At 54.7% G+C, this 27,055-nt stretch overlaps 1 protein-coding gene across 1 annotated transcript; it reads right to left on the bottom strand.

Moving 5' to 3' along the window:
• Positions 1-726: 726 nt before the first annotated feature.
• Positions 727-18,490, bottom strand: TRPV2 (transient receptor potential cation channel subfamily V member 2). Its single transcript, XM_063112279.1, has 15 exons — positions 18,438-18,490; positions 16,677-16,912; positions 14,436-14,569; positions 12,972-13,262; positions 12,186-12,484; positions 10,490-10,663; positions 9,925-10,080; positions 9,278-9,373; positions 8,391-8,461; positions 7,729-7,894; positions 5,897-5,963; positions 5,456-5,790; positions 4,528-4,655; positions 3,271-3,350; positions 727-890 (listed from the first exon to the last, which is right to left on the bottom strand). The coding sequence occupies exons 2-15, from the start codon at positions 16,874-16,876 to the stop codon at positions 796-798; spliced, it is 2,292 nt and encodes a 763-aa protein (XP_062968349.1). The 5' UTR covers positions 16,877-16,912; positions 18,438-18,490; the 3' UTR covers positions 727-795.
• Between the last annotated feature and the right edge of the window lie 8,565 nt (positions 18,491-27,055).

Raw genomic sequence — 27,055 nt, 5'->3', positions numbered from 1 at the left:
GAGCACAAGAAGTAGGGGAGTTAGTGCTGCATCCAGCCTCCCACTAAGTCCAACAATTGGTGCACTGTCCCTTACAGAGATCTCACCTACCTGGGGAGAGAGTAAAGTGCCCCATCTGCCTCCAGGGAGAAGAAGAGGAACAGCTTCTCTATCTTCTCCTAGGAGATAAGTGTGGGGAGGGATATGCTCACGAGAGAAAGAATCTTGCTGGGGCCTCCAAAATGTTGTGAGGCTCCCTCCCACAAGAAATGCACTTACATGCCACTTGTGCAGAAAAGGGCAGTTTATTCACTCCAACTGGCCAGCGACCGTCTCCCAAGGAGAAACCAAGGAAGATCAGCCTTGGGCCTTGGTTTTATGGGGTTTTTAAAGGCAAAAACTACATCTTCTTGGCACACGGGTTTGTCCAGGTGCACAAAGCAAGCTAGGGAGCTAGGTCACAGAGGCCAAGAATGAGCCGTTGGAGCAACCAAGCATGAACTTTTCCTTGTATATGTTTCCATGTAATAGTTTACTGTGCATGGCTCCTGTTTCTATGCAACGGCTTTTGTTTCTATGAGAAGGTCAACGGTTTCTCATGCAGAAGTGGGGGTAGTCTGCAGGACAGACAGGGGGTAAAATGGAGTTACTTAGGTTCAGCAAGCAATTCTACAGAAGCAGATAGCGTACGTTATGAGGGTGTAGGGAGCTCTATTTCAGTATTTGCCACCAAGATACACTGGGGCCATAGAGCCAGCGGGTGTAGCTGGAAACATTCCTGCTCTTCCCTGCTGGCCTCCTGCTGCATCTGGCCCATCAGTGGGACTGGAGCAGCTGGAGGGGCAGCTGGTCTTCCTCTGAGGTTCTGTCCTCCCCCGGTTGGGAGGCCAGGGTGGGGTTCTTCCTCGTGCCTGTAAACAGGATGGGGAGCACTATAGCTTGGCCCTTGGGTGTGTCCCCAGGAAGCAAGAACCTGGGAGACAGTAGAGGGCCACAGCCATTAAAGTACATCATGCCCTGGGGACAGCAGGTGATCCTGGAGCCCTGAAATCCCTCCCCCTGCCTCCCTCCTTCCACAAGCATTTCTTGAGTCCCTGCCATGTGCCAGTCAGGGGCCTCCCCAAGGAGCTTAAAGTCCTAGAGCTTTGGGGCCGGCCCGTGGCTCACTCGGGAGAGTGCGGTGTTGAGAAAGTCCTAGAGCTTGTGTGTCAGAGAAGAGAACACCTGAGACATGCTGAAGAGATGGAAGGAAGGAAGTCCATGCTCAGGGAGCTCAGAGGAGAGAGGGGACCCATCCCATAGGGGAGGTGGAGTGTTTGGACATCCAGTGGGGAGAAAGGGCACTTCCGACAGAGACAAGAGCGAAGGAAAGCAAAGAACAAGGAGCACAGCAGACCAACCGGCTGTCCAGCAGACAGGGAAGTGGGATGGACAATGGCTTTGGCCTTGACCTCCATGCTGAGGTGTGGAGTACACTATAAAGCAAATATATTTCACAGGGCCTAGTTTCTTGTACTGTCAGGTTTAGTCTAACTTCTTAAAAGTACATATAAAATGTTGACCTTGCAAAAAACAGGAAATTTTGCCCAGGCTATAGTCTCTGCTGTAAGATAAAGAATTGTAACACAGCAAAGTTGCTGGTTCAAAGACAGACAGGTTACTGATTGACACGTGAAGATACTGGGAACCTGTGTAGGGAGAAGGAATGTTTGCTAAGATCAAGCTTTTGTTGGTGGATCACTTATATTGCCTTATGGAATGTCACTTTGCTTGTTTTACTGAGAGTTACCAGCCTATATTCTTAAACTATAACCCCACCTATGTTCTCTTCCTGTAACTTCCTGGTCTGGAGAACAAATGTGGGAAGAGAACCCCAATTCGAGGTTAATTTCCCAAATGGAAGGAATGCCTCTCTCTTTAAGGGTTCTGGGAGATTAACCACTTTGGGGCTTCTCACTGCTCAGAAGATATGGGCTTTGAGTCATCTTTTGTGGCTCCATCACCCAGGGGAAGAGGGGTGACAAATCCATAGGAGGCAAAGCAGCACTGTAGAGCCTGGCCTTCCAGGCAGTGGGAGGCATGGTGTAGTGCGGGCTGGGTGTAGATTCTGTCCGCATCAGTGGGACTGGAGTGGGGCAAGCCTGGAGTGGCAGGGCTTGTCTGAGATCTGCGTGCAGACGCAGGGGAACTGAGAGCAGGGGCAGAGGGTGGGTGGCTGCCTGAGCACCAGGTGGGAGAGCCGGGGGCAGAGATGGGCAGAGGCCCTCCAGGACTCCCACCTGGGGGAGGAGGGGGTCGGGTGATGCACCTGCTGTTCCCCTTGGAGGCCGCAGCAGGTGGCGGGTGTGGGATTGGGGTGGGGAATGCTTGGGGCAAGGCGGCTTTCAGAGTCTTGGGGCTGAAGTGAAAGGAGGGTAGAAAGGAAAACTACCAGACTCTGAGGCCCATCATCAGGACTTTGGAGCAGAAGGAGGCCTGAGGAGCCTGCAGCAGGGGTCATGCATGACTCAGGAGGCTCTTTGGGGGGTGGGGGCGGTTGGCCCCACAGGCACAAGCACATGCAGTTTGTCAGGAAGGAGAAGGAGAAGAGAGAGAGAAGCCAGTGCAAGTCGAGGTGGGAGCTACTGAGGTTGCAGTAAGAAAGGGAACGCTGTGGACAGAGCTGACCCCCAGCACAGGCCTCTATGGTGGGAGGAAGGAGTCAGAGTCGGTCTAGGCAGGGGCACTGAGTGGGGACTGGCAGGGCCATTGTCACTACACTAGAATGGAGAGGACAAAGCCATGAGAGGTGGGGAGAGGCGTAGGAAGTGGCTCCTCCTCACGGGTGTGACGGGGCTGGGGCTTGTGCAGTAGGGAAAGCTCAGGGTAAGCAAGGCTGGCCCAACAGGCAGGGCAGAGCCACTGAGGACCACCTGTGGAGATGCCACTTGTGCCACTTGTGCTAGGCAGGGGAACAGGCCAGGCTGGGGACCAGCTCTCCATACCCAACTGAATGGGCAAAGGGTACACCTGGCTGGAACCCAGATGGGAGAAGCGGGGCGGGGAAGGCTGCAATCAGGGCGGGGCTGGAGGAAGCGGGAACAGCCCGGGAGGCCAGCAGGTGCGGGTGAAGGGAAGGAGGGAGCACCGCTTTAAGGGCAGTCCCTGTGAGAGGAAATGGCAGAGTGGAGCTGCAGAGTGCCGTGGGGAGGTCTCCGGGTCCTCCCTCCGCCAGACTCTCCAGGGCTGTGTGGCCAACCAGAGACATGCACACACCCCAGGGCCGGAGCTCCAGCCAGCACGGCTACTCACCAGGGACGCCTGCCCCTGACGGCTCCTCGCACAGCGTGGGCAGCGTCTGCTCCCACGTGGCCCAGTTCACCTCCTCCACCCTGCGGGCAACAGAGCAGCTCTGAGACTCTGGGAAGCCAGCAGTCTAGCCTGCTTGCCCCGGGACAGGGGCCGGCCACCAAGCGGGTGGACTGTGCAGATGCCATAGTGGACACAGGAACAGCAAAGAGGATGGGGTTCTCTGCCCTTCTCTGCAGGACACTGGGCCATCCACTATCCCACCTGGAGCCCCATCTTCCAGGCTATCAGACTGCAGCCCCCAGGCCAGGTGCCTGCAGAGAAGAACAGGCATCCATCCCTTCAGACTGTTCACAGCAGCCTGGGTTGCCCAGAGTAACCAGAGATGAGGAATTCAGTATTGTGTTTTTTTTGGTTTTTTTTTTTCGTGACTGGTACTCAGCCAGTGAGTGCACCGGCCATTCCTATATAGGATCCGAACCTGCGGCGGGAGCGTTGCTGCGCTCCCAGCGCCACACTCTCCCAAGTGCGCCATGGGCTCGGCCCAGTATTGTGTTTTTTAAAAAATTTTTTTTTGCAGTTGGTTAGTATAGGGACCTGAACCCTCAACTTTGTTGTTGTCAGCACCATGACTTACCAAGAGAAAGAAGAGGAATTTAGATCAGGTGTAACTTTGTGCTCCAGGTTCTGGGGTCCTTTCGTGTCTGCTCCACATGCCTAAGACCCTTGCCCTCCCCCTGCCCAGCTGCCGCCCCACAAACGTGTCTGTCTCTGGCTCAACGTTTATCACCGGTTTCCCTCTCCAGCACCCCAGCATTCCCTGGGCATGGAAGGGCTTGTTCTCCATGGAAGAGGTTATAGCTCTGAGATCAGGCTGGGGGATTAGGGGTGGTCACTTAGAGCAGCCAGGGCAAGGCGAGTGTGCTGGGAGCCCCATGGCCTCTCGGGCTTCTTGGCCTCCTTGCTGCACCACGTGCTAGGGTGGTACAGTGGAAGGAGGGGTCAGGGATCACTGGGGGGGGCTTTCAGTTTAAGCCACTGGGACAGGAGACAGCCAGACGGGCAGAGCTACAGGCAGTGACAGCCAGGGGCCTGTGAGATCAAGCATCCCTGACCTCACCTGTCCAGGGTGGAGTCCCCTGACACTCCTCGGCCCTGCCTTGTCCCCCAGACCTGGCTCCTGCAGCTGTCCCCGGCATTCAGGAGAGTAAGGCTGGCCTCCACTGCCCCCAACCCCTCTCCCCTGCCCATCTCACTCACCTGAAGCACCAGCGCTCATCGGGGCTACCGTCCGGCCTGGTGCCCACTGTCAACATCACCCCTATGCGCTGCTTCTTCCTCCTGCACCACCAGTAGCCATTCTCCATCTCCAGGACAGAGATGGCTTTCTAGGGACAAAGGATGCATCAGACAGAGCAGCCTGGGACCCTGCCTGGAGGAAGAGGTGTGCAGGGCAAGGGGAGCAGGAAGACATACCACCACACTTAACAGTGTAACCCAAAGTCCATTAAGCATGTGGATCTGAATCCAGCTCCAACGTGTGGTGGTAACCTCTCTGACTCTCAGTTTCCCCATTTGTAGACTGAGGATAATGCACTTCAGATGGTTGTTGGGGAGTCAGCAGGTAGAGTGCTGGACAATTACTTGCTGTTACTTTGTTAACAGACTCCAGAATGCCACACCGTTTGGGACAGAACTTAATTTGCCTACAGATGCACATGCCCACTGGCATGCAAGCCAGTCAGGCATGAGCCTCAGAGGAGATGAGGGGCTTGCCCCAGGCCAACAGTGAATGGGCAGCACAGTCTAGCCTCCCTGGAAAGGCTCTCCCTGCACCAGCAGCCCAAGACCCACCCCTGACTTTCTGTGGTCAAGAAACAGCTATTGCTTGCAGTGTAGGTGGGTGTCATACCAGCCCGCAGCTATGGGGATTCTGCTGCGCAGGCCCTAGACCTTCACATCCTGACCAGCTCCACCACCATACTGACCCCATTTTATGTACAATGGACACAGAATGAGAGCTCCATGAGGGGACTGTCTTGTTCTCTGCTGTGTATGTAGCACCTGGAACTGTGCCCAGCCCCACCAGTAGGCACTCAAGAAACTCGTAATGATGATAATGACCATGACAATAGTGACCGACATACTGAGCACCCACTCAGCAGCACGTCAGGGGCTCCTGCGGCACCTGCAGCTTCCAGATGCTCCAGCTGTCAGTGGCCACGCTGTTGACGGTCTCGCTCATGAGGGCGATGAGCATGTTGAGCAGCAGGATGTAGGTGAGCAGCACGTAGGCCAGCAGCAGCAGCAGCACCACCCCGCGGAAGCGCAGCCGCTCCTGGAAGGCCAGCTCGCCCATGCCGATGGTGAACTTGAACAGCTCCAAGGAGGCGTCCAGGATGCCCCCGTATGGGGCCACATCACCTGCCTGGTCCTGTCCCAATTCCGCCTGTGCTGCCTCTGTGCTGTTGGGGCCTGCGGGGGTCCCAGGGCCCCAGGCCTCCCGGCTCAGGCTCACCAGGGCTGTGGAATGGAGGGGGAGGGGTCCTCAGCCTGGGGAGACAAGCGGGCAGCCTTGAGGGTGTGCGGGGTGGGCAAGGGATGGGCGGGAGCCAGAGGGGGCCTTTACCTACAGCGAAGCCAAAGAGGAAGACCAGGTAGACCAGGAGGAAGCGGAGCAGGTCCCTCAGGATGACCTGGAACAAACGTCCAGAAGCTAGGATGGGTGGCTGGGCCACCAGGCGTGATCCCAGACCCCCGCCTCTGCCCTGAACACAGTTCCCATGTAAACCCCACACCTACCCCAGGCACACACACACACACACGTGCATACACAGGCCCCGTGGAGCCATGCTGAGCAAAGGGGCCTTTTAAAAATCTATCTCAGATCTCATCGTTTTCCTGCTTAAGACCCTCCAGGTGGGGAGCTGGCAGCTCAGTTGGTTAGAGCACAGCCTTGTAACACCATGGTCAAGGGTTCAGTTCCCCATACTGGCCAGCCGCCAAAAAAAAAAAAAAAAAAAAAATCCTCCAGGGTCGAAAAATTAAGCATAGAATTGCCATGTAATCCAGCAATTCCAGTGTATATATACCAAGAAGAATCAAAAGCATCGGATATTTGCACACCCATGTTCATAGCATTATTCACAGTAGCTAAAACGTAGAAGCAGCCACGTGTCTATTGATGGATGAATGGATCAACTAAATGTGGTGTATGCAATGTAATATTATTTAGCCTTAAAAAGGAAGGAAAGGGCTGGCCCGTGGCTCACTCGGGAGAGCATGGTGCTGACAACACCGTGCCAAGGGTTAAGATCCCCTTACCAGTCATCTTTAAAAAAAAAAAAAGGAAGGCAATTTTGATACAAGCGACAATGTGAATGAACCTGAAGACATTATGTTTAGTGAAATGAGCCAGTCACAAAAGGATAAACACTGTCTGATTCCACCCGTGTGAGGTTCCTAGCATCCTCAAACAGAGATAGAAAGCAGAATGGTGGCTGCCGGGGCCTAGGCGAGGGGTGGGAGTCAGGGTTTGATGGACGTTGGGTCTCAGCTGGGAAGATGAACAAGTTCTGGAGAGGATTGGTGATGAATGTGCTTAATGCCACTCAACTGCACACTTAAAAACGGTCGACATTGAAAATTTTAGGTATATTTTAACCACAATTTTTTGAAAATCTCCAGGGGCCTCCAAACCCTCCCTGAAAGCCTCTGGTCCCGGACTTCCCCCAGCTTGCCCCGTCCCCGCTCCCTCGCCCCCCAGCCACCCCCACCTCTCCACCCCACCCAAGCACTCCGAGCTTGTTCTGGCTCGTGGCCTTGGCCCTTGCTGTTCCCTCAGCCAAGAAGGCTTCCTCCTCAGCCTTGTGCTGGCTGAATCATTCTTTCACGTCTCAACTTAAATGTCACCCCTTCAGAGAGGCCTTCCCAGACCATCCCACCTAAAATGCCCTCTGCCCATGTCATTCTCCATCACGTGTCTGCAGCGTTCTCAGTTGTTTTCTTAGTGTTTTGGTGTTTTTCTTAGCGTCCCTATGAGAACACCAGCTTCAGGAGAATGAATCTGTTTTGTTCACCTCTGTATTCCCAACACTTAGAATAGGGTCTGGCCCGTCGTAGGTACTCCCTTAACTTTTGTTGAATAAAATAAATGAATGCAGACACATGCACATGGCCACATGTCCCAGCACCCAGACCACAGATACGCTTAAGTACATTTCTCTGCTCCTTTGGTGTAGAAAGATGCACATGCTCCCGGGTGGACACCTGTACACACACGTATGTGCATGTGCCTGCACATGCATGCAAACCCCTGGGAGCAGAGCCATGCATGCCCATGCTCGAGCTTACACGCAGCGAGTGTCCAGGTGGACGGCACACAGGTAGACTCTCTGCCCAGGTTGCTCAGCCTCTCTGTCCATGTTGGTTCCCACCAGCTGGGCTACCCCTGTCTCTCACCTTCTGGATCATGACGCTGTAGATGCCTGTATGCTGCAAGCCTCGCGTGTAGTACAGCAGGTTCAGCCAGCCCAGCACCAGTGAAAACACAAGCAGGGGCAGGTACCACTCGACGGCCAGGAAATATAGAACCTGGGACAGCACTGTGAGCAGGGCCTGGACCAGGCTGTATGGGACCAGGGGCCAGGTCAGCTTCCAGGCCCCTTGGCTATGTCCCCCAACATCCACCGGCTAGCGCTGACCTCCACTGCCTCTCCTGCCACAGTCTGATGGCTTGAGATGTCCCTCATGTGTCTGAGACTGGACCCAATCAAGGCCTGACCTCCATCCTGGGCATGTGATTTAACCTCCATGGGCCTCAGTTCCCTCCCCTGTAAAATGGTAATAATAATGAGACCTGACTTGTAGAGTGTTCTCATGGTTGAGACACTGCAGGAAAAGAGTTCAGGCTCCACGGGGTGTAGTGAGGGTTCAGTCAGGGTTACTACAAGGATGGAGCACAAACAGCCCCAGGCTGGACGGCAGCTCAGACTCCCGACTCCGGGAAGCTCTGGGGGGCCCCATTTCTTCACCTCTAAAGCCTGCCCCGGAGCCCGCTGCCACACTGCCTCTCCCCAGCCTCAGAGATGGGGAATGGGGAGGAAGAGTGAGAGCTCACGTACAAGAGGATTTCAAAGTAGCTGTCCACAAACGAGATCCAGATGAACAGGCGGCGCCGCCAGAAGTACCACAGCTGCGGAGGACAGAGTGGTGTGACACTTGCTCTCTGGGCACAAGGGCAGGGCCTGGGCCTGGCTGAGTAGGAGCCTGGCCAGGACTATCTCAGGGACTAAGGCAGCAGCTTTCACTTCAGGAGTCTCAAGAATCCTTCTGATGCTGAGAAAGCTTTGGATCCTCTTTCTAAAAACAGCAGCCACCCACAGACACCCAGACAATGCCAGGGGCCTCCTGGTGCCCTGCGGATCCAGATGAAGAGCCCACATCCTGAATATGGGGAGGAGAGCTCCTCTGTCCCCCACTCCTTCGCCTCAACAGGAGCACCCTGTAGGGTGCCAGCCTGGGTTTGGTGCCCCGGTTCTGCCCACTCTGAGAAGATCCCAATGTCTTGGTGTCCAGGCTGTCTCCTGCAAGCTTGAAGCTCTTCCATCTGAAAAGGCCTTGCTGCGGGAGTTGGGCTGAGCCCTGCCTGCCCCAGCCTTCGGTGCTCCCCAAGTGAGGAATGCCCCAGTTGAGGGTTCCGGGGCAGGGGTTTCAGCTCGATTCCTGGGGGAGCAGAGCCCACACTGCGAGGCTATCAGATAAGCCACCTGCCACCCCACGGGTACTCTAGAAAGCACGGCAGGGAGGGTACCAAGGCCTCAGAAGGCAAAACCAGACCTATGGGCCTCAGCTGCGGTGAGACTGGTTGGTCTGGGTAAGACTGGGTAAGGGGAGTCAGTTTCCCCGTCAATGAAGGGTTTGTGGCTAGCTCACTCGAAGACCCCCATAGCAGAATTCTAGGTTTGCTTCTTGGTCGACTGAGAGTCACATAGTGGGGAGAAGCCCTCACCTGGCCCACGAGGAGGTAGATCCCCCCGAGCAGGATCAAGATGTGGCCCAGGAGCAGCATGGAGTTTCCAGCCATGGCTTTCAGGGGGAGAAAGGCCTGCCGAAGACACTCAGATAAGACCTAGAGCCATGGGCCTTCTCTCCACAGCTCACCCCAAAACCAACGCTGAGGACCTATTCTGAGCCTGAGCTATGGAGAGGCCACTCAGAGCAGCAGAGGGGACATGGCGTCCAGGAAGGACCCCTGAGCTCTAGTCTCTTGAGAGGCACGTTGTGTAGTGGTTATGAACCTGGGTTCAGATCCTGTCTCCACCACTTACAGTCTGTGTGACCCTGTGTGACCTCTCTGAGCCTCCCTTCCCCCAACTGCAAATTGGGAATGACAACAGTTTATCACCTCGGGGGTGTGTGAGCCGTAGTTAGCATATCAGTCACTCAGCACTTGCTCGCATGTGGTGACACTCAGTAATAGTTCACCATTGTTGTCAGTGCTGGGGTGCTGACTGCCATGAGAGTTTGGGCACAGCACTCAAGCAGCCTAGGCCTCAGTGTTGTCCCTTGCAGGACGGGGATGGAAATCCCTGCCCCATCCTCCTCCAGGGCTGTTTCAAGCAGGCCTCCCCCAGGGTGTGCCCTCCCTGCCCTTGCCTTCTCCAGGTCAGGCTGGTGGTAGGCCACAGTGGTGAAGACGAACACGTAGGTCAGATAACACAGGAAGTTGAGGATGAATCTGGGAACGAGCAGATCCCATTTTGCCTGCAGGAGTTTGTTCAATGGCTCCAAGACCACCATTCTGTGTCGGTGCTGGGGTAGGAAGGGCGAAGCCATGGGTATATTCAGCAAGTGTAGACAGGGGGCAACTTCACATCAGGCTTGATGTGAGGGCTGATGGAAGTGTAGGGAGGGGAGAGGGAGCAGGCTCCCATACCCCAGGAGCCCCAAATGACACCCCCCCCAGCCTCCACCCTGGCCCTGGATGGTGGAGGTGCTGGTCGCAAGAGACCCTGGTGTGATCCCTGGGTTGGGTGAGACTGGAATGTTCAGTGAGCGTGTGCTTGGCAGCTGGGTCTGAGTCGTGCCTGCTGGACCCTACAGCCACACCCCCACTGGCACAAGAACAGGCAGGTGTGGTCCAGCAGGCAGCCCCAATTTGTGGGCCTTGCTGGCAGCTCTGCCAGGCCCTCCACGCATACCCACACCCCGGTGGGCTCACCGGGCTCCTGCAATGAAAGGCGATGATCTCCAGCACTGAATTCTCCTCCCAGCTGTCCACAGAGGCCAAGTCATACAGCGACACCCGGACAGGTCCGTAGCACCACTCCGTGAACTTTCGAGAAAGAGTCTGGTATGGTCCCAAGAACTCCCGCTGCAGGATGTGCCTGAAAAGCTGCAGGGCAGACACATGAGCTTGCCCTGCTGGGCCAGGGCTGGGAAACACCTAGCACCCCACGGAGCTGCCCACTGTCTGCAGAGCTGTGGCAGACACCCCATATGCACAGATCCCTGTGTGTCTAAACTCTCACACCCACCCACACTCGCCCCACCTGCCAGCCAGCCTTGCTGCTCCTTCCCTGCTCCAGCCCCAGCACCCTCTGTCCTGGACTTCTCAGACGGCAGAGACTCCCAGCCCAGGGTTTCTTGAGGCTCCTGGAGATCAGAGGCTACCAGCTATACGTGTGTGTGCACTTTGTAGTCAGAGCTTGCAATGGACTAGAGAAGGGTTCCTAACCCAAACAAGTTAAGAAGCAATTTGATTGCACAAATGAGGAATGGGCGAAAGAAGGTGCAGACTGGGAGTGGCTTCCATAGGCCACACAACAGCACCTCTAGACACCAAAGTGAGGTGCACACTCTGGGACACTCCAGGAAACTTGGAAGGCAGGAAAAAAGTATCAAAATGTCTATTTATGTATTTGTGTTTATTTTTATCTTCACCTTTAAAAAATCCCCGTGTTCTAAGTGTTGGCCCCAGGCCTGAAAATATGTATCAGTTAACTGGCAGGCCATTTGGGAAAAAGTGGAACTGGATCATACTTACTCTTTCTACCAAAATAGCTTTCAGATAAATCAAAATTTTAGGTATTCAAAATAAAACTGCTGGGGTCTAGCCCATGGCTCACTTGGGAGAGCGTGGTGCCGACAACACCAAGTCAAGGGTTAAGATTCCCTTACCAGTCAAAAAATAATAATAAATAAATAAATAAATAAATAAAACTGCATGAGTTTAGGAGAAAATATGCACATAGAAAGATGTATATATGATATATAACTATATTGTGTAATATATTATATATAAAATGATTATAACCACTATATATTATACAATATAAAATATAATTGATAATGTTATATATTATATAATATATGTGATTATAATATACATATTATATATAATCTTGTAGCAGGAATTAAGCAATAGCAAAACCAAGGAGCCTTAAAGGAAATGATAAATACACTTGCATACATAAAAAAAATTTTAATTTTGTATTGGAAAATATAGCATAAATTTAAAAACAATGAACCGAATGAAAGATTTGTAAATGTTATGGAAGACAAAATATTGTTTATTTTAAACGGTTACTAATCAATACGCAGAAAACCTAACAGCAAATCTAATAGCAAAATAGGCAAAGGATATAAAAAGACTGTCTCCTAATAAAGAAACCCAAGTGTCTTTTTAAAAAGTCCCTGTGTTTTATAATTTAATGTAATAATTCAGTAGTCCATATATAATTTATAAACCCAGGTGCTTACTGAAAATTTTCTTTCTAAGAGGGGTGTTTCACTGAAAAGTGGAGAGACTACTGCTCTCGACCAACACCCCAGGCTCTCACTGCAGAAATTTCGGGGTGAGTCCTGCTGCTTGCTGGAGAAGTGGGGAGGGGCGGGGTATGGGGACAGCCACTCACCTCGATTTTGCCCTCTTTAGCAGCCAGCTTCAGGGGTGTGAGGCCTTGCAGGTTGGGGATGTCCTCAAGCTGCACGGTGTGGCAGAGGCGGGCCCCGGCTTGGAGGAGCCTGTCGTACATGCGGATCACCAGCGCGCTGTTCTCAGCTGAGTTGTCTGCGATCATCACCAAGGCGTGCAGGGCTGTGTTGCCCAGGGAGTCGGTGGCCTGCAAGCTGGCACGCTGGTGCGGGTTCTCCAGGAGGTAGGTTACCACATCCCACTGCTTGGTGCATGCCGCCAGAGAGAGGGGCAACTCGCCTGTGGGCAAGGGGCAGCTTGGGCCTCAGGCCTCCAGCCTCCCCCTGCCTACTCCTCAAACTCCTTGAACAGAAGGTCAGGCCTCCTTGAAGCAGGTCAGGCTTCTTTACCATCTAAGGGGGCAGAACAGGGACCAGCCAATGAGGGTCCCCACCTCCCCTGCCTCTTTTTCTCTTCTTTGCCAGAGCTCAGGCACACTACTCCTTTATGCAGGCTCTGCCTGGTCGAATCTCAACACATGCCAGTTCTAGCAGCCACTCCCCTCCTCAGGTCTGGCCTTGGATGCATGCCCAGCCTCCTCAGCCAGAAAAGGATAAAACATCTCTTAAGACGAATTGCTTTTATCGGCAGACTAGGGGTTAGAAGCATGGCATCAGGGTCAGACAGACCTGGGTTTAAGTGCCAGCTCTGCCACAACTAACCATGTGACCTTGGACAGGGCCTCATCCCCTCTATACCTCAATTTATCCAAGAAAGACTCACTCACCAAAATAGAAGCAAGTCCCTTGGTTTTTCTGGAAAAAGAGGCCACAGGCCCGGACATGCACGTCAGCCCCATTCTCCACCAGAAGCTTCACGCACTGCAGGCTCCTCTTCTCAATGGCAATGTGCAGGGCACTGTGGCCTCGGTAGTACTCATCCGTGCACTGGGCATTGACCAGGGGCCGGGGATTGCCAGAGTCCCTGTCAATCTGCAGCAGTGGCAGGATGCAGGCGTTGACCCCATCCTGAAGATTAAGCACGGCCTTCATCAGGCATGTCTTCCCTGTGGAGCCCTCTGTGGGAAAAAAGTGAGGGGAAGGAACACCGGGGTGCTGGAGCAGTTGGGCTGCACACCAGCTCGTACAGCAAGGCCAGGCCCCAGAGCAGCCCTTGGGAGGATAGAAAAGATTGCTACGCACAACGGGTGGGAGCACAAGCATGCTGCAGGCTTTAAGGCTCCAGGCACAGGTGTTAAACTATCAGCAGAAATGACTACAATTTCTGCCCCAGATGCTAGGTTTCTAAGACATAATTCATTCCATGTGCAGCATCTTCTATACAAGAATATCTGGAGCAGTATTTGTACGTGGCTCCACTGCTTAATGGCTCTGTCTCCTCCGGTAAGTCATTTGGCCTCTCTTAACCTCAGTTTTTCCTCACTGTAAAATGGGAGTATTCCTGGGTCACTGTAAAAATCAAATGGGATAATATAAACAAAGTGCTTAGCACACAGAAGGCCTGGCACATAGCAAGTTGAGGCCAAAAATAACAACCTAAATGGTCATCGATAAGGAATTGGTTAACTGAATTATGGTAAATCTACACAATGGAAAACTCACTCTGCAGTGGTTAACGTGACTGAGTTAGATGTATACAGAAATGGAAAATGCTACAAGATATATTAAGTGGGAGGGGTGCACATTACAAATTGGTATATATGGCAAGATCCCATTTATGTAAATATATATCTAACATATTAAAGTCTAAAAAGATGTGTCCCAAACCATTAACAGGGGCCCATGATGACAGATCGTCTTTTTTATCCTCGGCATTATACATTTCCTTACTGTTTAAAACTTCTAGAGTTTATTTTTCCGATCAGCCACAACAAAAGATATTTAGATTTTGGACAAAAAGTCCTTTGAGATGGGTGAAGTGTATGGTATATGTATTATATATTATATCTCAACAACACTGTTATTTTTTTTAAATGCTTTGAGTATCCATTCAGCCACTGAAATGGGCTAGAGGTGGCAGAGGTAGCTGGGAGCCCGGCAGGGCAGGTAAAAGTGGGAGATGCAGCCAATACCATCAGGGGCTGTCCTCAGTCAGCTCCATCCACAGCGTCCCCTAACAGCCCTTTTGGCAGGAGAGCTGCCAAAAACACTCATCCCTCAGCTCCTGACCACAGTCCAGGCCCACCAAGTCAGCCCAGCTTTCAGCCCTGGCCCCACAGGGTAGGGTCTACCTGTGTACTCCGAGTCAGTGAGGTACTTGCTGGTCCGGCGCAGGTATTCTGGTAGCCCAGCCAGATCCTCGGGGACACCCCTGGAGACCACGCCGAAGAGCCAGTCACGGTCAAAGCAGTTTTGGTCCGGCTGGCTGTGGGGGATGTGGTTTGTGACTCATGGCAGAGAAGGCCCACAGGCCCATAGAAGACTGCCCAGCCCAGAGAGCCATTTCAGGGAGCCCCGTAAGCACCGCACATCCCTCAAGCCCAAGAGCCCTGGGGGATTCCTTTGGACGTCCTCTGCCCTCCTGGGGCCAACCAAAGAGACTCCAAGCACCAGAGCTCCAGGAGGAGGAGGAGGGGCCTGTGCGGCCCTGATCTGCTTCATCCCCACAACTCCAGTCGGCAAGGGTGTTTTTAGCCCTTGAGCTTGTCCTTTGCCGGTGACTGATGCACCCCCTCTCAACAGACGCATTATCCCACGGGGTCTGTTTCAGCACACATGACATGTGGCAGCTCTCGAGCTTGTCTCTGGATCTGGACAGGTTGCAGGAGGTGCCCACAGACTGACAGTGGCTGCGTGCTCCACTGGCCTAGGACGAGGAATGGAGAAAAGCCACCTTCTCCTCTCCAAAGCCATCAGATATCCTGCTTTTCTCCATTAGACAAACAGGGAGGGAAAATAACTTGCTCAGAGACACACAGTGCAGAAATGGGGCTCTCATGGGGGCTGTCTAACTCTGGCCCTGACTCTGAGCCCCCAGAGAGATTCTGGGCTGAGCAGCAAGTGGTTTCCCAGAGTATCACGTGGGCCTAGCACTGAAATGCATCTGACGCTCATGGAGTTTTACTGAGAAGCTACCCTTCTGGGAAATCTCTCCCACAGACCCAAGGGGCCTTGTAACTCATCAGAACCCATCAGAGTCTAGTGACAGGGAAGGGGGGTATAGGGGGGTGCTTCCTCCTGAGCTGTGTCACTATTCACAGGGGCCAGCTCATCTCTGGGATCCTGGCACCATGACCAGCAGCTATGAAGGGACTAAGCGTGGCTCTTTGGTGCCTTGGGGACCCTCGGCTTCCAGCTAAATGTCTCCTGTGGTATGGGCATCAAGCAAGGGTTGGACTCTGGTGCATGAGGTGATCGTTAGGGTCAGTCAAGTTTTAAGCAGCATGGCTGCAACTGTGACTAGAGCCAACCCCTGCTTCCTCAACACCAGGAAGCTGCATGTCAGCCTCTCCCTGGCCAGACATGCTGTCATCCACCCAGAAGGCCACACGGCCACCGCATGACCAAGAGGGCTCTGCGGCTGACTTCAGAGCCCTGCAAGCATCCTGGGAGAGGAAGTGGTCATTTGGAGAAAATGCTTCCTGCTACCAGGGTGGCATCACGGTGCTGGGGTAGGGAAGCCCAGTGAGGGGCTATCTACAGGCTCCAAAGGGCATCACGGGGCCGTTTTGCCTCTGTTGGGCAGGCTATGCTGCTCCCAGAAGCTCCCCGTGCACCCTCTGCTGCCCTGGTGCCACTTTGGACCATGGTCCTCCAGCACAAACAGTACAGGGGCTCTAGCCTGGGAGGCCAAGGCTGATAGCTGCATCTCAAGCATGATGAGGGAGGAAGGGGCTTCCCTGGCAGAGTCTTGCCTGGCTTGTGAGGATTCTCCATCCTTGCAGGGCAGGACTCACACTCAGGGGGATGCAAGGGGCAGCCTCCAGCCCACAGCAGCACTGGCAGCAGGACTCCCAGGGAGAGTGGGCTCACACAGTCTGAACTGGTAGAGAGACCACCAGAAAATCAAAGCACAGACGACCATCACCCTCAGTCCTTAGAGTCCACATCCCCTGGGTGCCAGGTTCCCCCTTGAGGCAGAACCAGGAAGCACCCAGGACACTTCCAGATGTCCTTGACTCTCTCCCTGGATGGAGTGTGGATCCTGCTGCCATCCCCCACAGGGACCATGGCAAGGGGGGCGGTTGGGGCACAAACAAGGAGGATTTGAAGATGGGTTGAGCACTTAGAGCCAGAAGAATGTGTCCCTACATAGGAGAACATGACCTCCGAGGGCAGAAGGCCGAGAACGGGGAAGGTTCCAGAAGGAGCCACCCCAGAGAGCAGAGCAGAGGGGCTCAGGAGCCATCAGAGCCAGACCGAGGATGCTGTAGGCTATGGGTAAAGGACACTGTTGCCGGGAGGCCACCAAGCCTGACTCGGGGTGCTCCGCAGGAGCTGAGCGGGGTGCCCCACCCCATCAACTGCCTCACCTGGCACCTGCTCCCTTTCGGTAATTGAGGTTCACTTTGATCTGGGGGGAGAAGTTCCGGTCTTCGCCCTGGTACGGTGATTCCATGGGGGGCGGCCCATCCCCATAGCCCCTCCTTCCTTTGTCCACCTCAGCGCCATCTTCCTGGCCTCGGTCTGTCGTCTCCAGCCTGAAGGCTGGAGAGCTGGAGGGTGAGGTCATGGTAAGGGCAGGAGGCCGCTGGTCCAGCTGGAACCTCTGTGGGGATGGGCATGTCAGGGGTGCCTTCTTCCTCCCAGCCCCGGGGTAGCGTGGGCCTGGCTGGGGCCTGCAGAGGAGATGTTGAGAACCTGCACGCGAGGCCATCCCCCCTCTGCAGGGAGCTGGAGGGGAAGTGAGCAGGGGGGAGGGGGCCGAGCACCGGGAGAGGGAGCGGCCTATGGCGGGAGGGTGGCCCTGGAACAGGGGAGGGCCCAACGGGGCTGCCTCTTTGCCGGGGTCCCACAGGAAGAGCCATGAGTGCCCCTGACCTTCCCTGTAGGACTGGTATCTGAGGCCTCGGCCCGGTGCAGGGGTGACAGACGTTGGCGTTAACAGCCCAGCCCTTTCTCTACACGTCTTGCCCAGGGGCCGTCGTTTGCAACAGACGGAAGTGCAGCTGCTGGGGGGGCGCGAGGCACGGCCCCTGCCACAAAGGGGAGATTCTGGGGACGTGGAGAAAGCCTCCGGTCTATCAGCCCCTCATCTGGCTGCCAGGACAAGCAAGGCTCAGGGGACGGAAGCGGTTCCCCAGGGCCGCCTGCTGTGGGCAGAGCCGGGTCTAAAACCACCTCATTCTACGGTGATGTTCTCAGTTCTCAGACCTTTCAGGGCCTGCTTGTGTTTTCCGTCTGACTCATCTCTGAGGGCATCAAATGCCACCTCCTGTGCCGCAGGGTCTCGGGGCTTCAGAGTAGGGAGGGAGGCCACCCGCCCCGCCTGAGGCTGGCCCTAGGGAGGCCTGGCTGACAGCACAGTGTCACCCTCACAGGAAAAGGGAATCCACAGCCTCCATCACACGGCAAGGGTGGGGCCCGGTCAGGGGTGGGAGCCCCTGTGCCCCCAAGTGGGCAGGAGCAGAAGGAAGGAGGAGCCAGAGGGGGGGGTCGGGAGGCAGGAGGGTGGGGGAGGGTGGGGTGGGTGGGGGTGGGGGAGGGTGGGGGTGGAGTGGGAGAGGGTGGGAAGGTGTGGGGGAGGGTGGGAAGGTGTGGGGGAGGGTGGGGGTGGGGGTGGGTGGGAGAGGGTGGGAGGGTGTGGGGGAGGGTGGGGGTGGGGGAGGGTGGGGGAGGGTGGGAGTGGGAGGGTAGGCTGCGGGCAGAGCCTCGGCCGCTCCCATCCAGCCCAGGCTCCCACAGCCCGGAAACCTGCCTGGGGCACTTTCCCACGGAAGCAGTGGGGACGGGGACCTGCCTGGTGGCCTCCACTTGCGGGTGTGACCCGACAGCCCTCTGCCCCCGCCGGGGTGGGCGCGGCCCTCTCCGGCCACCTGCCGTTTAGCCTGGATGATGTCCCCTCCAAAGCCCGGCCCATCCCGCCTCCCCGGCCGCCCCCAGGCCCAGCAGCCACAGCCGCGTGTCCAGCCCCCGGCCCGCCTCCCGGGACCCCCGGCCGCCGCGGCAGCAGAGGCAGGGATCCGGGGACCCGGGTGGAGGGAGCCGGAGCCCCGCGTAGACCCCTCCCGCCCCGACCCCTCGCCGTCAGGCTCGCGGCCCCTCACACGTCCCCGGGATTGCCGGCGACTCACCCCGCGGGCCGCTGGGATCCCGGAGCCGCTCGGCGGGGCGGGCGACGGGGGCTGCGGGAGGAAGTGAAGCCGGGAGGGGCCGCGGGGACCTCCAGCCGCCTCCGAGCGCTGCGCTGCCCGCGCGGGCTGCGGCCTCCCGTGTCCCCCGCCCCGGTCCACCCGGCCAGTCGGCACGCTGGGGACTGGGGCTGGAACTGTCCCCGGCCATCAGGGACCGGCCATCCGGACCGCGGGCCACACCCTGCTGGGGAGACACGCCCCGCACCCCGCCCCCGCCCCACCCCCCGTCCAGCCGCGAGGCCCCGTGGGGCGGGCGCAGAGGCAGCCCTGGGGTGCTGACATCCGCTTCCTCCGCTTCCCCACCACGACAGCCTTCCAGCAGCCCTGCGGATCAAAACCGGGTCCTGGCTGACCCATCAGCGGGGACACGGAGTGGAGAAGCTCAAGCCAGCAGGTACCCCAGGAACGCAGCCCCACTCACCCACCTAGCAGCTTGGGGGAACTTTCCCACCTCCTGGGGCTTCCCCCAGCCTCTTCTCCAGGGACCCTGATGTCTCAGGTTCCCCCAGTTAAAGTGCTTCCAGCACCAGCCAGCGGGTGTGGACAGAGAGGCCTGCACGTACAGCTGAAACAAGATTTCACGGCCCTGCCCCGGTCTGGACTCAGCCTTGGGGTTTGGGGACACAGCAACCATCCAAGTAGCCCTAGGACTTCCCCCTCCCTTATTCCTAACTCCCTGATCCAGCTCACCTCCAAAATTTGTCTCTCTTTCTGCCTGGTCCAAGCCACTATCCCGTGGTGACTGTAGCCACCTCCAAACTATCCCCACCCTCAAATCTATATGCCTTAAAGCAACAGACATGATCTGTTAAAGTGAAAAGCAGATTGCTTCACTCAGCTTAATCCCACCCCCACCCCTACCCCTGCTGTGGCTTCCCATGGCACTTGGAAGAAAATGCAAACTCCATACCACGATCCCCGCGACCGAGTCCAGATGCCCTTCCCCATCTCCACCTCCATCACTCATTGCAACCCTGCCTGCGTCATCCAGCATTGTAGTGACTAGCCACCGTGACTATTTAAATTTAAATCAGTTATAATAAGATAAAATGAAACATTCACTTTTACTGTCTCCTTAGCCACATTTCCAATAGTCGTATGTAACTAGTGGCTGCCATATTGGACACCACAGAGAACTTTTTCATTAACACAGACAGTAAGTGACATTCTGATACATTTCGGTCTCTCCAGTATGCCATGCCTCTTCTGTCGCACAAGCTGTTCCACCTGCCAGAAACACCACACATACACTGCCCTTGCTCTAGCCAGCTCTCACCTCTCAATTTAAATAGCGCTTCCTCTGGACAGCCTTTCCTAACCCTGGACTGGATTGGAGGTCCCCACTATGGTTCCCACGACACTTTATGCTTCTCTCATCATAACTCATTACCCATTATTGTTAATATTTATTTAATGGTATGGCTTCACCTTCAACAATAACAAATGCTTATTGAGCACTCGCTATGTGCCAGACACTGAGCTAAGTGCTTTACGTGTAACTCTCAGAGAAACCTTATTTCACAGACAAGGAAACTGAGGGTGGGCAAGGTTAGGCACTTTGTCCAAGGCCACATGGCTAGAAGGAATGAAAGCAAGGATTCAAATCCAGAGCCACACCTTACCCACTATCCTCTCTGCCTTCGATTGAATGTCCCCCCCCAACTTGACCCCCACTGTGACACTGTTACGATGGTGGGAAATGTTACTGTGGTAGCTGAAAGGTGGGGCCTTGAGGAAGTGATTGGATTGTGAGGACTGTACCTTCATAAATGGATTGATCCATTCTTGGAATGCTGGGCATGGTTCTGAGGGCTGTAAAAGGAGAGCACACGAGGAGCTCGCTCTCTGTCTGTTTCCACCGTCTTGTGATGTGATACCTGTGTCACTGAAATCACCACCAAGGAAGACCCTCACCAGATGTGTTCCCTGGACTTTGAACTTCCCAGCCTCTGAAACTGTAAGTGATAAATTTCATTTTCTTACAAATTACCCAGTTCCGGGTATTTTGTTATTAGCAACAGAAATGGACTAATATAGAAAATTGATACCAGAGAAGTGGGCTGTTGCTTATAACAAATGCTTGAAAATGTGGAAACAGCTTTGAAACTGGAGGTTGAGTAGAGGCTGGAGGAATTTGGAGGAACAGGCCAGGAAAAGCCTACCTGCTGGTGGGAATTAGAACACAAGAAAACCAGGGAAAGTTTGCAACTTCTTAGAGACTGGTTAAGTGGTGGCGAGCAGAATGCTGATAGAAATATGGACAGTAAAGGCCATACTGAGAAGATCTCAGATGTAAATGAGAAGGGACTTATTGGAAACTGGAACAAAGATCACCCTTGCTATGAACTGGCAGGGAACTTGGCTGCATTCTGTTCATGCCCAAAAGTTTTATGGAATATGGAACTTCAAGGTGCTGGCCCAGGGTATTTGGCGGAAGAAATTTCTAAGCAGTAAAACATTCAGGAAGCTGCATGGCTACTTGTAACAGCCTACGCTGAGTTATGGCAGCAAAGTTATGAATTTATAATTCAAAAGAAAGCAGAGGGCAAAAAACTGGAAAACTTTCAGCCTGGCCACAAAAGCAAGGGTGTAGCCCAGGGACCCTTCGTTAAGGAGATGAGTACAGAAGAAAGGGATTATCAAGAAAAGGGAAAAAAAACCTTGAAGGCATATCAGAGGTTGCATCTTCTGTTACAGGCCCAGAGGCCTAGGGAGACAGAATGGTCTCAGGAACAGGCCTGAGGCATCCTCCATAGGCTCTCTGTCCAGGGCCACCTCAGGAAGAAGCTTCCAGCACCAGCACCCCAGCTGCTCTGGCTGCTCCAGCCATGGCTAAATTGGCCCCAGGAGTGGCTGGACCCGCAGCTTTGGAACATACAAGCCAGACGTCTTGGCGGAATCCACCTGGTATTAAGTTTGCAGGCTCACAGAACGCCAGAACTGTAGAGGCTTGGGAAACTCCACCCCAATTTCAAAGGATGCATAGAAAAGCGTGGGGGTCCAGGAAAAGATCTGTCGTACGGCTGGATTCCCTGCATAGAGCCTTTGCTAGAGTGATGTCAAGAGGAAATGTGGGGTCAGAGTTGCAGCAGAAAAATACCATCAGTGCCATATCTAGTGGAACTGTGAGAGCAGAACCGCTGTGGAGACTCCAGACTTGGAGCACCACCAGCCTATGAGAGCTGAAGCATGGTGGGAGACAAGGAAAGCCATAGAGGCAGAGTGCCTGAGGACTTGGGGACCCAACCCCCACACCAGTGTGCAGAGAATGCCAAACGTGAAGTCAAGGCACATGATTCGCCAGCTTTGAGATTTAATGCCTGCCCTCTGGGTTTCAGACTTGTCTGGGACATGTTACCCCTTTCTTTTGGCCTATTTGTCCCTTTCAGAAAGGGAATATGTACCCTATGCTTGTCCCACCATTGTATGTTGGCAGTAGATTACTTGTTTTGATTTCACAGGTGGGACCTTGAGACTTTGGACTTTTAAGTTGAAACAAGTTAAGATTTGGGAGATTGAGTGAATGTATTTGTATGTGAAAATGACATGAATTTTGGGGGGCCATGGATGGAATGCATTGGGTTGAATGTCCTCCAAAACTTAATCCCCACTGTAACTGTTGAGGGTGGGAAATCCTATTATGGTAATTGGAAGGTGGGGCCTTGAAGAGGTGATTAGATTGTAGGACTGTGCAGTAGTGAACGGATTAATAATGGTGGTCAGGGACGTGGTTCTGAGGGCTTTAAAAGGAGACTGTGCAAGGAGGTTGTCTCTCTTCCTGTCTCTGCTCCACCATTTTCACGATGTGATACTCTGCCATCACTGTCACCACCACCAAGGCTCTCACTAGACGTGTTCCCTGGACTTTGGATTTCCCAACCTCAGAAACTGTAAGCAATAAATTTTGTTTCTTATAAATTATGCAGTTCCAGGTATTTTGTTATAAGCAACAGAAATGGACTAGTACACTTTCCCAGGGGTACGATCTTGCTTTTTTGCTGTTTCCCCAGCACCCAGCACAGTGTCTAGCACCCAGGTGGTGCTCAAGAAAGCTTTGAACAACAGGGTGCCTAACCATAATTACAGGGCAGAGGGCATTACTGTGCTGTTGGGAAAAAAGGGCAGAGTAAGTGGAGACCCTCAAGCATCATATCAGGTAACTGACAGTTGGACAGCCCTTAACTCCTTTCCCTATAAAAGACGGTGAACTGCTCCCCTGCGGGTGGGGGGGAGCCTTACTGTCGCTACCCCCCTTATACATAAGTTTATCTCCTCTTTTAATAAAGCGTTGCTTGCTTTACTGTTGGGTACATTGTTCATTTCTATGACTTTGGAATCCGAGAGCCTAATTTAATCACTGGCAAAAATTGGAAAGCTTTGGGCACCGGAGAGGACTCCAGCTGCAAGAGGCAAGTGGCCACTGGGACTATTTTGCTCCCATGTCTCTGCTGCTTGTAGATCTCTCCTGGAGTCCCTGGCCTCAATTCTGACAAGGCAATGCTTTATTCTCTTTACCTTTCTCCGATTTTCCGAGACCTCTTCTGTTTGGTTGGATCGTATCCACGTCTGTATAGGTGCACCCTGGAGGGCTCCTGGCTATGCTTTGTTTTTCTGATTTAAATCTAGTCGATACTTTTCTTCTTTATGCTGAAAACAGTTGGGAGAACTGCTTTTATCAATTGCTGTTAATGGAACAGTTTGGCCCCGCAGATTGGGACTAGGCTAAACTGGACCCCACCGCTCCTCTTTTCTCCTTGCTTCTTTGCTTGGTTAGACCTTTACTTGCGTACAGGTAATCTGAATGAACCTTCCAATCCTTGCACAACTTTTGGACTTTGAGGTCGTTTGCTTGATGCGAGAGGGCAGCCGAGCCCGGCCTGGTGGTCACACGACCCCTCTGGGGAATTTCCTCAGCCTGGGGCTGGAAGTGGGCCAGTCCCCAGCAGCCGCTGCCCGGAACGCACATCTGATTTTACCGGTGAAAAGACCCGGAGAGACGGCTGCTCAGTCATCCGGGGGCGCAGAGCAGAGAAAAGGAGTGAAGGGGGCGGCAAAGATGGGGCAGACAGAGGAGGCGCTGGTCATGGAGACCCAGGTAGGACAGGCACAAGCAGCTTCGGTCTGGGCCGAGGATGCGCTAGAGCCCGGACCGAGGCGGAGGCTGATCGGGCTGCGGCTGGCGGCCGAGCCAGGGAAGCCAGGGCTCCCGCCCCGCTGTCCCCCGCTGTCCCCGCGCCCCCGCTGTCACCCGCTGCCCCCCGCGCCCCCGCTGCCCCCCGCGCTCCCGCTGTCACCCGCTGTCTCGCGCGCCCCCGTTGACTCCAGCGCCCCCGCTGTCTCCCGCTGTGCCCCGCGCCTCTCCTGCCTCCCACGTCCCCGCGGTCCCCCGCGCCCCCGCTGTCCCCGCGCCCCCGCTGTCCCCGCGCCCCCGCTGTCCCCGCTGTCTCCCGCGCCCCCGCTGCCCCCCGCGCCCCCGCTGTCCCCGCGCCCCCGCTGTCCCCGCTGTCTCCCGCGCCCCCGCTGTCCCCGCTGTCTCCCACGTCCCCGCTGTCTCCCGCGCCCCTCCTGCCTCCCGCGCCCCTCCTGCCTCCCGCGTCCCCGCTGTCTCCCGCGCCCCCGCTGTCTCCCGCGCCCCCGCTGTCTCCCGCGCCCCCCCTGTCCCCCGCGCCCCTCCTACCTCCCGCGTCCCCGCTGCCTCCCGCGCCCCCGCTGTCCCCCGCGCCCCCGCTGTCCCCCGCGCCCCCGCTGCCCCCCGCTGTCCCCCGCGCCCCCGCTGTCCCCCGCGCCCCTCCTGCCTCCCGCGCCCCCGCTGTCTCCCGCGCCCCCGCTGTCCCCCGCGCCCCCGCTGTCTCCCACGTCCCCGCTGTCCCCCGCGCCCCCGCTGCCCCCCGCTGTCTCCCGCGCCCCCGCTCCCCCGCGCCCCCGCTGTCTCCCGCCCCACCGCAGGTCACAGGGGACAGTGGGGGTGCCTGTGCCTCCCCTCCAGGGAGCGGTGGGCGCCGGAGGGTGCGCCCAGGCGGCGGGACCTGCATGGCGGCGCGTCCCTCCGGCCTGGGTCCCGGCGCCGTGCCCAGGCTTTCTTCTCTAATCCTGGCCATGAGCCTGGGATCCCAGTGGCTGCTGCTGCTGCTGTTCCCATTCCAGATAGGGAAACTGAGTCAGGGGGAGAGAGCAGCGCGCCCGCTCTAGGTGCAGCGAGGGCGCTGGGATCTGGGCCCGGGCGGTCTGATTCCTGCAGACCACGCTACACTCGCTCCCTTTTTTTAAAGGTCAGGTTTATTGTGGTATCATTTACAACCTTTACATTTTTTTTATGTTACCCTGTTTAATTCTTTCAAGTTTACACGCTTTTTAAGTGCACAGTTCAAAGAAAGAGTCTTGACAAATGAATACAACTGTGCCCAGCACCGCAACCCAGACACGGAGCCTTCCCTCGCTCCAAAGTGTGCCCCGTACCCTTTGCCCTCCCCACCCCCGCCGCCAGGCTCTGACCCTGGCGCGTCTGGTTTGTGTCCTTGTGGCTTTGCCATTTCCGCGTGACAGGAATCTCACGGAATGTGGCTTGTGTGTCCCGCTGCCTTTAAAGTCCCACATTTCTTGTTCTTGGTGCAGTTTCTCCTCGGCAGTGTCTGACCTCCCTAGGGACCCGCAGGCTGGGGTGAAATGTGCTGCCACCGCCTGGGGTAGTGCAGGCCTGGGAAGGCCAGGATGGGCTGGATCCGTGTTTTGAGGGAACGACACATTGGCTAAAGGACAAGAGTTCAGGAGCTCAGAAACGCCACTCAAAGTTAGACTTGATTGTGTAAGGAATGGAGAATGATTTAGATTTGTGTCACAGCCTCCCGCAGAGCTCTAGGAGCCCCCGGGCCTGCCTGGATGGTAGGAAAGCCTGTCTAAAGAGGAAAACTGTGGACAGGTCCCCTCCACATCTGGAGACCCCAGGGCCAAGCACTGCCTGAAAGTAGCATTTGGGGTCCAGAGAGTTAAGGGAGAGAATGGGAAGACTTCTTTTTATTTTATTTATTTATTTATTTATTTTTAGGATGACCAGTAAGGGGATCTTAACCCTTGACTTGGTGTTATCAGCACCACACTCTCCCGAGTGAGCCAACCGGCCATCCCTATATGGGATCTGAACCCGTGGCCTTGGTGTCATCAGCACCGCACTCTCCCGAGTGAGCCGCGGGCCGGCCCTAGGATGGGAAGACTTCTCCATCAGAGCTGTGTTTCCTTGCCATTTCTCCTTTTGCCCCACTTTCTTTTTTTCTGTGGGTCTCTGCCTTTCAGGATAGAGGCTTTCCTCAAAAGTCTGGTACCAAAAAGCCAGATGCATGGATGGGGCTTGCAATGTCATGGTTCCCAAAGTTTAGTATGCAGATTTCCACTTAATGCCCCCTGGTGAGCAGGGTGTCACCCTGGCTCTCATCAGTGCTTGGGTCCCCAGGGCACTGAGGGCTCAGCATTTCACTTTACTCAGTGGTTGTCCACTGTCCATTGCCCAAACACTGCTGGCTGCTCCTCTGCTTGGTCTCCGCTCCCTCTCTCTTTGTCCTTGTGGGTTTACACCTTTTTTTATTCTTTTATGATCATTTTAGAAGGATCTGGGCAGGAAGCCATTTTAAAACCGGAAACCCAGCCATAACTATGATTTTTTTAAAGACAATCTAGAGCCAAAAAAATTAAAAAGCGAGGAAGTTGAGACAGTGTGTGCGTCTGTCTGCACACATCCTTTGGAGAAGATTCATTATATAGGGAAGCAGAGAAGTGGGAACTGACTGTAAGGAGATGTGGGGTCAAGGGGGGCATTGCTTGTTTTAAGGATCAAAGTACATAAAAGATTCTGCACCTGTCTTTGTATGCTGGTGGAATGATTCAGTAGGAGGGGAGAAACAGATAAACGCGGCAGGGAGGTAACGGCAAGAACAAAGTCCTTGAGAAGGTGAGAGAGGCCCAAGTGGAACGGTTCTTCTCTGTTCATGTGACAGAACATGGACAAAGTCAAGGTGGGTCCGAGTGTGGGCAGATTTGAGGCCAACAGTAGGAAAATCTGATGGCCTTTGTTTTCTCTAAGAAATGTGAGGTTAAGATTATCTGATCAGACTAAAGAGGAGAGAGGATATGGGAAATGAGGAAAGGAACATACAGTATATAAGGCTGGCTGGTTACTCAGCTGGTTAAAGCGCAACGTTGATAACACCGAGGTCAGTGGTTCGGGTCCCCGTACTGGCCGTTTGCCAAAAAAAAAAAGAAAGGATAGAAAATATAGGATATAGCCTTTTTGAGAAATGGAGTAGAATTGCAGGACAGTGTTTTGTGTTTTGTGGTCATTAATTTAAAATTAAACCAGTCAGTTTAGATGTGGGATTTCCTTCCCAGCAGTTAGCCGCACACAGGGAGGAGAGAGATATTGGCCCACGCAGGCTTGGGTTTTTGCGGGGTGAATAGGAAAGACAAAAAGGGGTATTTCCAAGCGAGGTACTATATTGAGAAATCAGACCATTCCTCCCCTCCCCTACATAGAGGTGCCATCCCAGACCTTGAGATGATTAACAGCTCCC

Source organism: Cynocephalus volans, chromosome 10 (genome assembly GCF_027409185.1).
Source record: "Cynocephalus volans isolate mCynVol1 chromosome 10, mCynVol1.pri, whole genome shotgun sequence".
Classification (NCBI taxonomy): domain Eukaryota; kingdom Metazoa; phylum Chordata; class Mammalia; order Dermoptera; family Cynocephalidae; genus Cynocephalus; species Cynocephalus volans.
This window is presented reverse-complemented; position numbering and strand designations above follow the sequence as displayed.

What these genes read in the sequence shown, in the direction of transcription:
- TRPV2 (XM_063112279.1), bottom strand. Translation starts at nt 16,876, where the DNA reads ATGACCTCACCCTCCAGCTCTCCAGCCTTCAGGCTGGAGACGACAGAC. An exon ending in CCTTTCATTGCAGGAGCCCG is followed by an intron (nt 10,081 to 10,489) that starts GTGAGCCCACCG and finishes TTCCTACCCCAG; the next exon opens with CACCGACACAGAATGGTGGT. An exon ending in GTCAGGGGCAGGCGTCCCTG is followed by an intron (nt 891 to 3,270) that starts GTGAGTAGCCGT and finishes TCCTGTTTACAG; the next exon opens with GCACGAGGAAGAACCCCACC.